The 17690-nt window shown below is 47.6% G+C and overlaps 1 protein-coding gene across 2 annotated transcripts in view; it reads left to right on the top strand.

Moving 5' to 3' along the window:
• TMCC1 (transmembrane and coiled-coil domain family 1) overlaps positions 1-17690 on the top strand; it is a 91921-nt gene that overhangs the window by 15768 nt on the left and 58463 nt on the right. For both annotated transcript variants that reach the window (XM_040408368.1, XM_040408367.1), the window contains 2 exons: positions 2121-2229; positions 2378-3089. In XM_040408368.1, coding sequence (XP_040264302.1) covers positions 2574-3089 — 516 coding nt within the window. In that variant the 5' untranslated portion in view covers positions 2121-2229; positions 2378-2573. The remainder of the gene's footprint in view (positions 1-2120; positions 2230-2377; positions 3090-17690) is intronic.

Raw genomic sequence — 17690 nt, 5'->3', positions numbered from 1 at the left:
ATATATCCTCAGGATGGGTCATCAATATATGATTGGCGGGGTCCGACTCCCCTGCCGATCAGCTGGTTGAAGAGAAAGCACACGCCGTGCCAGCGCAGTCTTCCCTTCATTGTTTACCTGCTCGCAGGCCACGGTGAGTGCCTTCTCTTCAACCAGCTGATCGTGCCGTGTGTCGGACCCCCACCGATCTGATATTGATGACCCATCCTGAGGATTGGTCATCAATAGAAAATAATTGGACAACCCCTTTTAATGAAGATTTAGCAGGCTGCTTCATTCTGCATCTAGGAGGAAAGTGAACAATAAAAGGTAAAGCAGAGGCGCCCGTAGCCCTGAAGCCGATGCCTCCGTCTGATGACATGCTGCTACATTATATCTGATAAACCTCTGCTTATTACGTTACGGTGCTCGGCGTGTGCAGAGGAAATCTCCGTCCTACAGAATTGGATTAGAAGGATGTTGGGAAGTTCCTGTGTCATTGTCAGTACAGCTGTAACAAGGTTAGGGTCCATTCACACGTCCGCAGTGTTTTGCGGGTCTGCTGGCACCCCAATAGAAATGCCTATTCTTGTCCGCAGCTGCGGACAAGAATAGGACATGTTCTATTTTTTTTGCGGCGTTGCGGACCAGAAATGCAGATGTGGACATATTTTCCATCCCCATTAAAAAAGAATGGGTCCGCGCCCGTTCCGCATAACTGCTGAACTGATCCGGACCCAAAGTGCGGACGTCTGAATGGAGCCTTAGGCCTCATGCACATGACCGTTGTTTTGGCCGCATCCGAACCGCAGTATTTCGGCTTGGATGCAGACCCATTCACTTCAAAGGGGCCGCAAAAGATGCGGGCAGCACTCCGTGTGTTGTCTGCATCTGTTGCTCCGTTCCGTGGTCCGCAAAAAAAAATATAACTTGTCCTATTCTTGTCCATTTTGCGGACGAGAATAGGCAGTTATAGTAATGGCTTTCTGCGCCGTTCCACAAATTGCGGAACGCACACTGATGCCATTCATGTTTTGCGGATCGCAAAACACACAATGGTCGTGTGCATGAGGCCTTAGGCTGAGTTCACACTTCTGTTATTTCCGTCAGAGCCAAAACCAGGTGCGGGTCAAAAACCCAGAACAGGTGCAGATCTTTCCATTACACCTGATCTCTGCGGAGGCTTCACTACTGGTTTTGGCTGACAATAACGGAAGTGTGAACTCTGCCTTGCCTGTATATACCGTACATGTGCCCCTCCCCCTCTTACATCATTAGGTGTGACTTCTGTTAATTACAGTGAGTGCTTTGTCCTGCTTTGCACCCCGGTTACTTCATGAAGGAACAGAACCCGTGGTGTAAGAGCACCTCCTTAACATGCTGACTTAAAGGAGGCGGACAGGATTACGGAAACAGCGTCGCTCTTGTTCATGGCCGTGTCCGGGATTCAAGTGACCTGTGCTGCAGTACCAGTCGCAGCCTGTGCACGAGAGTGGCGCTGCAGTACACTGGTAGAAAGTCCCCCCCCCCTTCCCCAACTAGAGGCTGGTGTGTACTAGGTTTGTGAAAAAGTGGAGCAGGTCATTCCGCTGCAGACTCAATTTGGCAGCATAGGTCTCTGCCCACCTTTTAAGGCGTCAGCTCCTGGCCAGTTTAGGGTTAACTGTTGGCAGAACGGTGGTCACGTAATAAAGGGTATAAATATAGCATAAAATATGCATGTGAGCATCGCCCGGAGGAGTGTGCCAGATCTGTCCTGTGTTATTAGCTCCATATAGCAGGCAGGGAAAGCAGTGCCCTTGGAATAAGCGGCGCCCGACTATCGCTGCTGCTCCCACTGCTGCAGTACTCATTAGTCGCTGACTAATCCTTCATGAGAACGGTCATTAGAAATGGTTGGGTTACATTTAAGGGTTTTTATAAAAACAAACTGTCCCTGTGACAACACTTCCTGTCCTGTGCCCTGACCATGCGCCCTTGTCACAGGGACATCGTGTGCGTTCAAATCGCCCTCCGTGTCAGCGGCCACAACCTAATTTCTACATTTCCTGCCTGCTGGGAAGTGGACAGTGGTGGCAAGACAGGAAGTGTTGTCATAGGGTCGCTTTTCTCACGCCAGCTTATGATTCTTTCGTACACAGCTCACCTGTCAAGTCAGTGATGGCTGCAAACTTCATCACTACTGATGTCTGGGAAGGAAACCGTCAGCAGGAGCGATACTAGACGCCCAGCCGCAGTCACCGGCCATATGTGAGAGACGCGCAAGAACATGTTGTGGAAGGTGGGTGGGGTGAAAAGGATGTTATAGGGTGGGTCAGGTAGAATTTGGGGAATTCTGGGGGTCTGCCCCCCACTCCCACTCCCACCTTCTAACATGTATTTTCATCTCTTTTTGCAGGTTTTTGAGGATCTAAAAGGACGTCGCACTGAGGAGCACTGACCTCCTGCCACTGCCTCTCCACTCTTATGACTTACCTACGCCCATCCCAGCGCGTTTCGGGGGCCTACTCTATCCATTTCAAGTTAAAATAACTTCTGCAGTGATCTGTGCACTGAAGATTCGGGGGAGAGGGGGGCATGGTTGATGTTTTCTGATGGAGGCGCCTGGCAGCGACAGCCTCTGCGATGACAATGACCCTGGGGGTAACGAATACAAGAGGCTGGTGGACGGGGAGCAGAAGGCCCCCAAAGGCTCGCACTTCGACAACATCAACGTGATTGGCCAGGGCCTGAAGCACTTGTTTCAGCATCAGAGACGTCGCTCCTCCGTCTCCCCCCACGATGTGCAGCAAGTCCAGCCCGAGCCGGAACCAGAACCGGATCAGGCGCAAGAATCCGATGGGAGTGGTCAGCCCACAGCCCTGAATCGCGTCCTGCAGCAGATCCGCGCCCCTCCAAAAGTGAGGAGGGGGAGCAGCCTGCAGCAGAACCGCAAAGGCAAGACGCGGGGGAGTCCGCAGATCGGCCGGCGTTCTGCTCAGGATATCATGGCCGTCCTTTCCCATCCAGGTCGCCCACGGTCCTCGTCCACCACAGATGCCTACATGGCTTCTGCTGCCCTGGAGATGTCCAGCGCCTCCTATCTGTCTGGAGAGGAATCGTCAGAAAAGGTGAGAGGCTTTGACTCCGAACAATCGTATGAACGGCGTTTCTACAGAGTGTGGATCTTCAATTGTAGATTCTTGTGATTGTCTCCATCTTGTCCCTTCTGGACCCTCGGGTCTCATGACGCTTTGAATTTGCTCATTAACCCTTTCTGCACCTCACCATGACCTCTTCCTAGGCCGGTGACGCCATGTTCATCGGTCACATGCCCAATTTGCAGCTCAGTTCTATTCATATGAATGGGCCTGGGCTGCAACGCCAAGCACAGCCAGTATACAACTTGAACGGCGAGGGTGCCACCCATCAGATATTGATGACCTGAGGATTAGCCATCAGTGTTTTCCTTCCAGGGAACCCCTTTAGCCCCTTAGATGCTGCAGCTAGTAGCGACTGCATATCTAAGCCAGACCCTACATATTGGATAGCTGATGGCTCAACTACCCCACACGCATGCACACTGTGCTGCTGAGCATGCATGTGTTCAGAATAGTGGTAGGAGGCTAAGTGTCTGCCAGAACAAAAAGATTGGGCATGTTGGTAACCAACCTGCTTGACTCTGGTCTCTGACATCCTTTATGTGGAGGGCCAGGGGGGTCCCAATAGACGTTCAGTGGTCAGCTGGTCCCAGCACGGTCTGGTTTGGCTGCCATACATTCGGGGTGTGTGGACAGCTGAAGGGGTTCGGCAGAGAAGGGAAGCTTTTGTTTCCTTTGCTACAGTTATGGTTATTGGGGACCCAATGGTGGCATCTGGGCCTGCTAAATGGCTATTAGGACATGCAAAATAAAAAAAACTTAAAATCCTATACGTATTGGGTATCGGAGTAATCGTGCCAACATGTGTGTACGCCATGCAACCAATGGTGTAAATAGGAAATGCAGTTCTTTTTACTGATCATCAGCATCTGCAGAACCCCTTTAAAAATATATTATAGCGCCTTAGAAAAACACAACTTGTCTCGCAAAAAAAACAAAACCCTTGTATGGCAACACTGTATAATAAAGTCTACACTTTTGGAATACGGCAATAAAAAAAAAAAAACAATAGAAATGCCCTGTCCAGATGGCTTGAAATAGGTTGGTGCTGAAAGGGTTAAAGAAACCAGCAGCAAAAAACCCTCAGCTTCCTGTTGCCACCACTAGGGGGTGATCAATACACCGATCCTATGTAGGTCAATAGAGGACATCAGCAGCTGTCCTGTTGCAGTCAAGAGACCTAATGATTCCGTGTAATATATCGCCCGCCGCAGCTTTCGCCTCTGAGTCTCCTAATAGATGTCCGACCTTTCTTGCACTTTTCGGGTCATTGTCTCTTTAAGAACGTAAAGCGTACGGTCTCTGTGCCGATGCCAAGGACATCAGATAATGCTAGTGGCCGCGAGCCGTTACTGACCCAGCTGGAACGTGGACTTCACATGCAAGCCACCTTGTAAGACAAGGGGTTAATGCAGATCTGATAAGGGTTCCTGAGACAAGTCTGTACAAAGTTCAGGGACGCTCGGTGTCTGGTACTGCCAGCTCCTGGCTCCACGTCTTGCCACCCATGCTTGGCGCTGGACGCTGCGTTCCCAATTCCTGATCAGATTACACCTCGTCACCTCATGATCTGCTTGTTATAGCAGAAAGTGCCGCCCCCGCCGCCCCTGTTCTGTGGGTTGTCGCGCTTTGCCAGTCTGGGCACCTGACGACATGTTACTGTGGTAACTTGTGATGGTTGTAACACCCGCCGGGTTTGTACAGCTGTGATGAGTTGCGCCATATTTGGCTTAGGTTAAGCTGATCGATGCATGCGGTGTTACATTAGGACAAGACACCAGCGTAATCTTTCCATGTGTCGCTGTCGTGTTACAGTTTCACCACTAGGTGTTGCTCACGTTCTGCCTGTTCCGTCCACCAGCACTGCAGCGTCATCCTATTACAGAAACATTAAAGGGGTTGTCTGGGTTCAGAGCTGAACCTGGACATACCCTTATTTTCACCCAGGAAGCCCCCCTGAGGCTAGCATCGGTGTATCTCATGCGCTCCCTTGACCTGTGCTAAATCACGCAGGGCATGGGCTCTTGGTTTATCATAACACACTGCCGGTGTTCTATCAAAAAATCCCTACCCTGTGAAAATACCATACCCCACGTGACTTCCGGTGAAGCGATTATCTGGAGAAGGGGGCGTGTGCCTCAGCGCAAGCGCACTACCACGGGTGCGCAAGTGCAATATGGGCCAGGGATCGCTCGCACAGCGAACCGAGAACCATCATTCGAACTCCCTACCCCTCTGCGCACCATCAGATCTCCTTACCCCTAAGGGCGCACGCGCGGTGTCCGTGAGTCCACTCGTGCGCACTGAGGGGTAGGGAGTTTGGATGGTGGTTCGCTGTGCGAGGGATCCCTTGCGCTGAGGCACACTCCCCCTTCTCCAGCTAATTGCTTCACCGGAAGTCATGTGGGGTATGGTATTTTCACGGGGTAGGCTTCCACACGGCAGTGTGTTCGGTGACGTCACCGGCTCTAATGGGCGGAGGGCTTTAGTGCTGCCCTAGCCGTTTTACTGGCTAGGGCAGCGCTAAGTCCCGCCCATCAGTGCCGGTGATGTCCCCGGGCTTCCTGGCAGCCCAGTGGAGAGCCCAATATGTCACCGGATCTCCTGAAAATGCCTTTGCCCTGCGCGATTTAGCGCAGGGCAAAAAAGAGCATCGGAGCATGAACTACTCCGATACTCATGTCAGGGGGGCTGCCTGGGTGAAAATGGAGGTATGTCCGGGTTCAGCTCTGAACCCGGACAACCCCTTTAAAAAAAGGAACAGAATTGTCAGATTTTTACTTCCCGGTTGAAGCAGAAATTGTTGAAATCTTAATTTAGTTTCAGAAAGTTTGCAGATACTTTGAATATGTTGTATTAAAGGGCCATTCCCTGCATTGAAGGTGTTGGTATATCTTCGAGACCTTCTAATTGTGAGGGTCCAACATCTGTGAACCCAGCTGACCTTTTAATCCATAGTCCCCGGCCATTCCTTCTATGGTCTTCCCGGCAATTCGTAAGTTCAGCACAGTCCCATTCAAGTGAACAGTGTTGTGTGCCCCCCCCCCCATACACATGAGCCAACCAAGAAAGTCGCTGTTGCACCACTGGCAGTAGCTCATCTCCCTGAGAACGAAGGGATCGGGCAGTAGAAATCTAACATCTTGCCAGCGTCGGCCATGGGGGAGCATTTGGAGGTCGCCGTACGCATTAGATGGTCAGCCGCACCTGCCGAAATCATTTATCTAAGGCGGGGATGGCCAACCTACAGCTCTGCAGCTGTTGTAAAACTACAACTCCCACCATGCCCTGCTGTTGGCTGATGGTAGTCAGGGCCGCAGGTTGGCCATCCCTGATCTAAGGCCTCAGGTACATGACCGTATTTGTGGTCTGCATCTGATGCGGACCTATTCATTTTAGTGGGGCTGAAAAAAATGCCCACAGAGCACGGCTTGCTGTCCGCATTGTATGTGTCTTCCGCAGTCCCGCAGAAAAAGATAGAACATGTCCTATTGTCTGTTTTGCGGATAAGAATAGACATTTTTTACAATGGTATGGAACGGAAAAGTGCGGGGCGCGAACGGCCGTGATCTTCTCTGTACAGGCACGATCATTGGGGAAGGAGATGGCTAGAAGGTTGGAGGAGTCTTTAGACTGGGGGGGGAGGGTAATTACACTATAGAAGGGGAAGATAGAGACTGGGGGCAGGTAGTGGGACTGGGGGAGGAATGGAAGGAGGGACTAGGACAGTTCAGAAGGAAAGGTGTAGGGTAAAAAATATACATAAACCTCTTGTATGTATACTAATGCCAGAAGCCTGACTAATAAAACTGGGGAACTGGAATTAGTGATGAGTGAGGAGGACTATGACAGTGGGAATAACTGAGACATGGCTGGATGATAGCTATGACAGTGGGAATAAATGACACTGCTGGATGATGGCTATGACATAGTGGGAATAACTGAGACACGGCTGGATGATAGCTATGACAGTGGGAATAACTGAGACACGGCTGGATGATAGCTATGACGGTGGGAATAACTGACACGGCTGGAGGATAGCTATGACAGTGGGAATAACTGAGACATGGCTGGATGATAGCTATGACTTTGGCAATAACAGACAGCTGGATGATAGCTATGACAGTGGGAATAACTGACACTGCTGGATGATGGCTATGACAGTGGGAATAACTGACACTGCTGGATGATGGCTATGACAGTGGTAATAACAGACACAGCTGGATGATGGCTATGACATAGTGGGAATAACTGAGACACGGCTGGATGATAGCTATGACATAGTGGGAATAACTGAGACATGGCTGGATGATAGCTATGACAGTGGGAATAACTGAGACACTGCTGGATGATAGCTATGACAGTGGGAAAAACTGAGACACTGCTGGATGATGGCTATGACAGTGGGAATAACTGAGACATGGCTGGATGATAGCTATGACAGTGGGAATAACTGAGACATGGCTGGATGATAGCTATGACAGTGGGAATAACTGAGACACTGCTGGATGATAGCTATGACAGTGGGAATAACTGAGACATGGCTGGATGATAGCTATGACAGTGGGAATAACTGAGACATGGCTGGATGATAGCTATGACAGTGGGAATAACTGAGACACGGCTGGATGATAGCTATGACTGGGCAGTTAATGTACAAGGTTACAGTCTGTTTAGAAAGGATCGTCAAAACCGGAGAGGGGGAGGGGTCTGCCTTTATGTAAAGTCCTGTCTAAAGCCCACAGTCCGAGAAGATATAAGCAGGGCTGTGGAGTCGGTAGATAAATACTCCGACTCCTCAGTTTTATGTACTTCCGACTCCTCTGTATTAATATGCGAATGTATTTTATACATTCCTTGAGGGAAAGAAACGCAACCTACCACAGGACTACTGGCCGGGAAGCCAACAGTCTACTGTATTGCACAGTTTAAGCAAAAGACAAACACAGTGAAAACAAAGGAGGATCCAGGAAGGGGCATTTATTCTAAAACATGATTTTCCTAGGAGAATCCCATAGTCATGTTTAAAGTTTAAGCTAACAATCAGAGTTTACAAGTTTTTATAGCCTTAGCTAAATGACAGCAGTTTTTCCAATGGTTTACAGCTTCAGTCTTGAGCTATTGGCCCTCCATTCCCTTCACTTATACAAGTGTCTCACTCTCTAGTCCTGCAAAAAACATATTTATTTATTCCCTTATCAGTGAGAGGCGAGGTTACACATGGACGCTGCGTTCCCTGTAAAAGCAGAACACAACACTATGGAAAGTATAAGTATTGCAGCTCCTAATTGTGCGTTGCGTGCCATATAGTGAAGCACATGAAAAGCATGCTTCTTCACGGTCACTTAACGTGTTCGTTTTGCGGTTACGTGAGGCACTGCATGCATTGGTCTTTATTCTTACAGTAGAGAAGTCATTAATTATAACTTTTTGTGAATTGGGACATTTAAACATTTTTTTTTTTTTATTCCAATCTAAATTTAGTCGGAGTCGGTGCATTGTTTGCCGACTCCGACTCCAGGTACCCAAAATTTCCCCCGACTCCGACTCCACAGCCCTGGATATAAGTGAGGGACATTCACACGTGGAGTCACTGTGGGTAGGGATACATGGAGCTAAAAACAATAAAAAATTACTAATAGGAGTTTACTATAAACCACCTAATATACCGGAGTCCACAGAAAATCTACAGAACAGACGTGCAGGTCGGGGGACACCTGGAAAAAAGTGACCATAAAGTAATGACCTTCCAATTATCATTCAAAAGAGCGTTTCTACAGCGAGGAATAAAAATAACTAACTTCAAAAAAGCTAAATTTAGCCAACTAAGAGAGGCCATCGGCCTAACTAACTGGGACAAAGTGCTCAAAAATAAAAATACAGCCACAAAATGGGATATTTTTAAGAGCATCCTAAATCTAATTGTGAGAGGAACATACCTTATGGGAATAAAAGGTTAAGGAACAAGAAGAAACCAGTGTAGATAAATAGAATTGTAAAGAAGGCAATAAATGACAAAGAAAGCATTTACCGTAAATCACTAAAACGGGAGGGTAGCGAGGAAGCACTGAAAAACTATAAGGAAAAAAAAATAGAATATGTAAAAAACAAATAAATGCAGCCAAACTAGAGACCGAGAGATTAATTGCCAAAGAGAGCAAAACTAACCCTAAAATGTTCTTCATTTATATAAATGGTAAAAAGTATAAATCTGAAGGTGTCGGCCCTCTACAGAGCAATGAGGGGGGAGTCGCAGAGAGCGACGAGGAGAAAGCAAAGCTATAAAAAAAAATGACATGCAGAATGTAAAGGTAAATTCCCCATTAAAAGTGCCCTGTCTGACCCAGGAAGAAGTACAACAGCGACTTAAAGGGAGTCTGTCATCAGCATTTCACTTTTTTAACCCTTCCTATAGCTCCCTAGCATGCTTACATTTAATAAAAACGTTACCTCTGGCATCAATCCTGGACTTATAGAACCATCAAAAATGATCTTTAACTTATGCAAATGAGGGCTCGCAAGTGCCCAGGGGCGGCGTTACACTCGTAGGTGCCCTGCTTGCTCAGCCTTTTCTTTGCATCCCCCCGCCCCTTCCTACCCTCCGCCCGCCCATCCTTTCCCTCTGACCGCCTTTCTACTAACTTGTTATTACGCTGAGATCCTGCGCCTGCGCAGTCAGTCCGTCAGGCGCATGCGCACTGCGATGCCCATTCCTTGTATGGCATCACAGTAATTAATGCGCATGCACCGGCTTCGCGCTGTTAGCCGGCGCATGCGCAATAGTTACTAACGGCGCGAAGCCGGCGCATGCGCATTAATTACTGTGATGCCATAGAAGGAATGGGCATCGCAGTGCGCATGCAACCGACGGACTGACTGCACAGGCGCGGGATCTTGGCGGAATAACAAGTTAGTAGAAAGGCGGTCAGAGGGAAAGGAAAGGGCGGGGGGACGCAATGAAAAGGCTGAGCAAGCAGGGCACCTACGAGAGTAACGCCGCCCCTGGGCACTTGCGAGCCCTCATTTGCATAAGTTATAAAGATCGTTTTTGATGGTTCTATAAGTCCAGGATTGATGCCAGAGGTAACGTTTTTATTAAATGTAAGCATGCTAGGGAGCTATGGGAAGGGTTAAAAAAGTGAAATGCTGATGAGACTCCCTTTTAAAGGGAACCTGTCACCGGGATTTTTTGTATAGAGCTGAGGACATGGGTTGCTAGATGGCCACTATCACATCCGCAATACCCAGTCCCCATAGCTCTGTGTGCTTTTATTGTGTAAAAAAAACGATCTGATACATATGAAAATTAACCTGAGATGAGTCCTGTACGTGAGATGAGTCAGGGACAAGACTCATCTCAGGTTAATTTGCATATGTATCAGATCGTTTTTTTTACACAATAAAAGCACACAGAGCTATGGGGACTGGGTATTGCGGATGTGCTAGCGGCCATCTAGCAACCCATGTCCTCAGCTCTATACCCAAAATCCCGGTGACAGGCTCCCTTTAAATAGATTAAAATAGACAAATTGCCAGGACCAGATGGCATATACCCCCGTATCCTAAGAGAATTAAGTAATGTCATAGCCAGACCCTTTTTCTGATATTTAAAGGGGTTATCCCACTTAGCAGTTTCATACTTACCTGCTGCCACCGCGCGTTCACTTCCTGGATTCTGGCTGGGGGCGGGCTTCATCTTGATTGAAGTCTTCTCCCGGCCGGGCCGCGCGCTGGACTGAACGCGCACGCTGCCGCGCATGCGCAATGTGACTTATTTCTGGCCAGTATAGTACAGAGCCGGCGTGCGCGTTCGCAGCTCTGTACTATTCTGGCCGGGAAGAAGTCACCGTCGTGCATGCGCGGCAGCGTGCGCGTTCAGGACAGCGAGTGGCCCGGCCGGGAGAAAAGAAGAAGTCTTCTGGGCAAGCGCGACCATCGGGATTTTGCGGAAGAGCGGTGGTCGTAACCAGGGGAGACCGAGTCACAACAATGAGGTAAGTGGGGATGAATTTTCTCCTAATCGGTGGGAATTTGTTAATAAAGTATATTTACAAAAATGATCACTGTCAAATCATTAACAGATTTAACAGTGATCATTATGATGGGATAACCCCTTTAAGGACTCTATACTGACAGGGAATGTCCCACAGGCAGAGGTTGCGCTACATTTTTTCTGGAAGAGTAAAAATACTCCTCTTACCATTTTTGAGGAGTATTTTCAGCCGATGAGGAGTACGAAAGTTACAGTAATTCAAATGGTTAATACGAAGGCCTACATAACATTAAGGGGTTGCTATTTATGCATGAAAACTAGTACTCTAGAACTGTCTTCCATGCATAAATGGCAAATTTAGACCATTATACATTTAGCTGAGGTCCCTGTTGCTCTGAGGGGGTCGGCACCGCTGAGGTCCCTGTTGCTCTGAGGGGGTCGGCACCGCTGAGGTCCCTGTTGCTCTGAGGGGGTCGGCACCGCTGAGGTCCCTGTTGCTCTGAGGGGGTCGGCACCGCTGAGGTCCCTGTTGCTCTGAGGGGGTCGGCACCGCTGAGGTCCCTGTTGCTCTGAGGGGGTCGGCACCGCTGAGGTCCCTGTTGCTCTGAGGGGGTCGGCACCGCTGAGGTCCCTGTTGCTCTGAGGGGGTCGGCACCGCTGAGGTCCCTGTTGCAGTGATTTTATGAGGTTAAGGGTTTTTCCTAAGATCGATATTTATCACCTGTCGTTATAGAGGACCCCTCACCTCTCCTGATTTGTCTGTTTTGGTAACTACTTGCACCCCCACATGTAATAACAATCCTGGAGGATCTATTCTTATGACTTTTTATGTTGCACCATTCCGCTGTTATTCCTGTTATTAGTTATGAATGACTTGCTGGTAGTTTGCAGTGAAGGTCCAGATGGGGGTGTCACCGCACAGCCTGATATTATTCAATCAGTGCTGTCAACTGGTAACATCCAGCTGGACCTTTATTGCAGACTACTAGCAATTAGTTCATAAGTTCTAGTAGGAATAATAGAGTAATGGTACAATATAGAGTCACAAGAATTGACTCCCCAGAATTGTTATTGTATGGGAAATGCAAGTAGTTACTAAAACAGACATGTCCCCTTAAAGTACATGATCGCTGGGGGTCCCACCTTGGTTACCAGGTTCTAGTGTTCTCTGGGTCAAGTATGGATAGGTAAATAGTGTTGATCTTGGGACAATCCCTTTAATTTTTGCTGCTGTTTCTGTGCCGGTGGTCACTGGGGTTTGCCATCCATAACGTGGCCATTGCTGCCCACCAAAGTTACGTCCTTGTAGATGAGCTCTCAGGTGAGTATGTCGTGCCACCGGGGCTGTTGGTAGACTCTGAAGAGACCTGAGGCACTGGCGGAGCAGGACACAGGCACAATGGATGGTGAGACATGGCTGGATGGTGGTGCATGCTGGTGCCAAGGGCACAAGCGAAAGACCCGGGCACATGTTGTGGATCTGGATGATGACATCACGCAGTGATAACCACTGATCTAGGGAGCAGCAACCTTTGGCACTCCAGCGCTGCTGTGAAACTACAACTCCCAGCATGCACACTTACTCAGCTGTTCTTGTAACTCCCAAAGAAGTGAAAGGAGGATACTGGGAGTTGTAGTTTCAGCACAGCTGGAGTGCCGGAGGTTGCTGATCCCTGGTCTAGAGGCTTATCTTTTTGTGTTATGCTTGATCTTGCTATAAAGGGGAGTTTGTCTTCCATGACCCATTGCCCTATCTCATTCCACAAAAAAGCCACCACCGCTGTGGTTATTGGATTATACAGTTTTACAGTGAGGACTTCATGCACTTGGCAGAGGGACTATGTCCTGGAGGCTGTAAATGGCCACATGCAGCACCGCATTACAGAAGAGATCCTTATAAGCGTCTGATGGAACATGCTGCAATGAATCCTTGATGGATTCATAAGAAAGCTGACAGGCGACAGAGGTCTACGGGTGACAGGTCTGTCGTTATGGAGGTCTCCTGCTGGCGTGTCCAGAGCTGGGACCCCCGCTGACTTCTATAAGCAGGAGTCTGAAGCGCTCAGCCACTTTTCCTCACTGCTGACTGCGGTAGTGGAGACGGTCCCCTAGACCTTCTATTGAGGCCGTCTTCAGTACCGCGCTCAGCAGGGAGGAGCGCTCGGCTGAGCGCTTCAGACTCATCACTATAGGGTAGGTGCTCAGACCACCACTTACCCCGCCAGTAAGGATCGCGCGCATCCTTCCTCCCTCTTCAGAGCGGTGTGTCCTAAGCTCCGGCAGCCCGCTCAAACTGACCAATAACAAAGCTCCTTAATGTAAAGAGCCTTGTTATTGGTTGTCTCAGGCAGCATCGCTGCGCTGCCCGCGCCGTTCACAGCATTCACTACACTTATGAATGGCAGGGAAAAGTCTAAGGCGTATCGGTACGCCTTAGACTTTTTCTAGGGAGTAAAATGGCCTGAACAGGTGTCTATGACGCTTGTACAGGCGTTATTGCGACCTCTGCCCACAGGATTGGTGCATAGCAAATGTGGTGCCAATATTCAAAAAGGGTCCGAAAACTATAGGCCAGTAAGTTTAACATCTGTCGTGGGTAAACTGAAGGTTTTCTAAGGCCCCTTTCACATGGGCGAGTATTCCGCGCGGATGCGATGCGCGAGTTGAACGCATTGCACCCGCACTGAATCCCGACCCATTCATTTCTATGGGGCTGTTCACATGAGCAGTGATTTTCATGCATCACTTGTGCGTTGCGTGAAAATTGCAGCATGCTCTATATTCTGCGTTTTTCATGCAACGCAGGCCCCATAGAAGTGAATGGGGTTGCGTGAAAATCGCAAGCAAGTGCGGCTGCGGTGCGATTTTCACGCATGGTTGCTAGGAGACTATCGGGATGGAGACCCGATCATTATTATTTTCCCTTGTAACATGGTTATAAGGGAAAATAATAGCATTCTGAATACAGAATGCATAGTACAATAGCGCTGGAGGGGTTAAAAAATAAATAAATAATAATTTAACTCGCCTTAGTCCACTTGATCGCGCTGCCGTCATCTCCTTCTGTCTCCTTCTTTGCTGATGGTAGGAACAGGACCTGTGGTGATGTCACTCCGGTCGTCACATGATCCATGGTAAACCATGGTAAAAGATCATGTGATGACCGGAGTGACGTCACCACAGGTCCTGTTCCTACCATCGGCAAAGGAGGAGACAGAAGGAGATGCCGGCAGCACGATCAAGTGGACTAAGGTGAGTTAAATAATCTTTTATTTTATTTTTTTAACCCCTCCAGCCCTATTGTACTATGCATTCTGTATCCAGAATGCTATTATTTTCCCTTATAACCATGTTATAAGGGAAAATAATACACTCTACAGAACACCGATCCCAAGCCCGAACTTCTGTGAAGAAGTTCGGGTTTGGGAACCAAACATGCGCGATTTTTCTCACGCGAGTGCAAAACGCATTACAATGTTTGGCACTCGCGCGGAAAAATGGCGCCTGTTCCCGCAACGCACCCGCACATTTTCCCGCAACGCCCGTCTGAAAGAGGCCGTAGAGATGCTATCTTGGAGGATCTCAATGAAAACAAGCAAATAACGCCATATCAGCATGGCTTCGTGAGGGATCGGTCATGTCAAACTAATTTAATCAGTTTCTATGAGGAGGTAAGTTCTAGACTTGACAGCGGCGAATCAATGGATGTCGTATATCTGGACTTCTCCAAAGCATTTGACACTGTACAACATAAAAGGTTAGTATATAAAATGAGAACGCTCGGACTGGGAGAAAACGTCTGTATGTGGGTAAGTAACTGGCTGAGGGATAGAAAACAGAGGGTGGTTATTAACGGTACACACTCAGATTGGGTCACTGTCACTAGTGGGGTACCTCAGGGGTCAGTATTGGGCCCTATTCTCTTCAATATATTTATTAATGATCTTGTAGAAAGCTTGCATAGTAAAATATCAATTAACACTGAAAAGGACAGTATACTGTGTGTATATATACTACAGAGGACAGTATACTGTGTGTGTATATATACTACAGAGGACAGTATACTGTGTGTATATATACTACAGAGGACAGTATACTGTGTGTGTATATATACTACAGAGGACAGTATACTGTGTGTGTATATATACTACAGAGGACAGTATACTGTGTGTGTATATATACTACAGAGGACAGTATACTGTGTGTGTATATATACTACAGAGGACAGTATACTGTGTGTGTACATATACTACAGAGGACAGTATACTGTGTGTATATATACTACAGAGGACAGTATACTGTGTGTGTACTACAGAGGACAGTATACTGTATATATACTACAGAGGACAGTATACTGTATATATACTACAGAGGACAGTATACTGCTACAGAGGGATCTGGATAGATTGGATGCTTGGGCAGATAAGTGGCAGATGAGGTTTAACACTGACAATTGTAAGGTTATGCATATGGGTAGGAATAATGCAAGTCACCCGTACATACTAAATGGTAAAACACTGGGTAACACTGACATGGAAAAGGATCTAGGATTTTTGGTGAACTTCAAACTAAGCTGTAGAAACCAGTGTCAGGCAGCTGCTGCCAAAGCCAATAAGATAAAGGGTTACATCAAAAGGGGCATAGATGTCCGTGATAAGAACATAGTCCTACTACTTTACACATCTCTAGTCAGACCACACATGGAGGACTGTGTACAGTTCTGGGCTCCTGTAAACAAGGCAGACATAGCAGAGCTGGAGAGGGTCCAGAGAAGGGCAACTAAAGTAATAACTGGAATGGGGCAACTACAGTACCCTGAAAGATTATCAACATTAGGGTTATTCACTTTAGAAAAAAGATGACTGAGGGGAGATCTAATTACTATGTATAAATATATCAGGGGTCAGTACAGAGATCTATCCCATCATCTATTTATCCTCAGACTGTGACTGTGACGAGGGGACATCCTCTGCGTCTGGAGGAAAGAAGGTTTGTACACAGACATAGAAGAGGATTCTTTACGGTAAGAGCAGTGAGACTATGGAGCTCTCTGCCTGAGGAGGTGGTGATGGTGAGTACAATAAAGGAATTCAAGAGGGGCCTGGATGTATTTCTGGAGTGTAATAATATTACAGGCTATAGCTACTAGAGAGGGGTCGGTGATCCAGGGAGTTAGTCTGATGCCTGATTGGAGTCGGGAAGGAATTTTGTGAGGAAAATTGGCTTCTACCTCAGTTTTTTTTTTTTTTTGCCTTCCTCTGGAGGAACCTGCAGGATAACTGGACGGAGGGATTTTTTAGGCCTTATATACTATGTTACAAAATTGATACTGTCGTGTGCATGAGGCCTTATGTGTATGGCTAGCTTATGATTGATCGTGGGGGTACACCTATCTGCACCCCAATAATTCTTACCTTAGAATGGCGTCTTGTACTCCAGTCACGTCCAGAGCTGCATTTAGAACTGGAATGAAGTTTCAGAAGTCTGTTACTGACAGCCTAAGGCTACTTTCACACCAGCCTTAATATTTTCCGGTATTTAGATCCATCATAGGGTCTCAATACCGGAAAAAAATCCTTAGTTTTGTCCCCATTCATTGTCAATGGTGACAAAATGTAACTGAACAGAACGCTCCAAAATGCATTATGTTCTGTTCCCATACCGGAGAGCAGCATGCTGCTGTTTACTTTCCGTCCTGGGATGCGGAGCAAGACTGATCCGTCAATGCAAGTCAATGGGGACGGATCCGTTTTCTCCGACACAATAGAAAACGGATCCGTCCTCCATTGACTTTCAATGGAGTTCATGACGAATCTGTCTTGGCAATGTTACAGATAATACAATCGGATCCGTTCATAACGGATGCAGGCGGTTGTATTATCAGTAATGGCAGCGTTTTTGCTGGACCCTGCCGAATCCAGCAAAACCGCTAGTGTGAAAGTAGCCTAAGCTGCACACTGCCTATTGCTTAAAGGGGTCCTCTCACTTCAGCAAAGGGCATTGATCATGTAGAGAAAGTTAATACAAGGCCCTTCCTAATGTATTGTGATTCTCCATATTGCCTCCTTTGCTGGCTGGGTTCCTTTTTTCCATCATACTATACACCGCTCGTTTCCATGGTAACGACCACCCTGCAATTCAGCAGCGGTGGTCGTGCTTGCACACTATAGGAAAAAGCGTCGGTTTCTCTGTTGGTCGAGTCCATTAAAGTGGACATTGGATTTTCCTGTAGTGTGCAAACACATCCACCAGTGCTGGATTCCAGGGTGGTCGTAACCATGGAAACCAACCCTGATGGAAAAAGGAATCCCGCCAGCAAAGGAAGCAATATGGAGAATCCCAATACATTCAGTAAGGGCCTTGTTTTCACAATATCTATATGATAAATGCCATTTGCTGAAGTGAGAGAACCCCTTTTAGGTCATGTGAGGCAGAATTGTGCATGCAGCTCTGAATGCGACTAAAGTAAAAGTTAAATTGCTCTGGGTGTGTGACACTGATTTCAATAGGGATTTTATTAATTCTTTTTCTTTTATTCTTGAAAGCCATCAGGCCTGTCGTTTAGGGAGTTGCTATTT

Source organism: Bufo bufo, chromosome 9 (assembly GCF_905171765.1).
Source record: "Bufo bufo chromosome 9, aBufBuf1.1, whole genome shotgun sequence".
Taxonomy (NCBI): Eukaryota; Metazoa; Chordata; class Amphibia; order Anura; family Bufonidae; genus Bufo; species Bufo bufo.
This window is presented reverse-complemented; position numbering and strand designations above follow the sequence as displayed.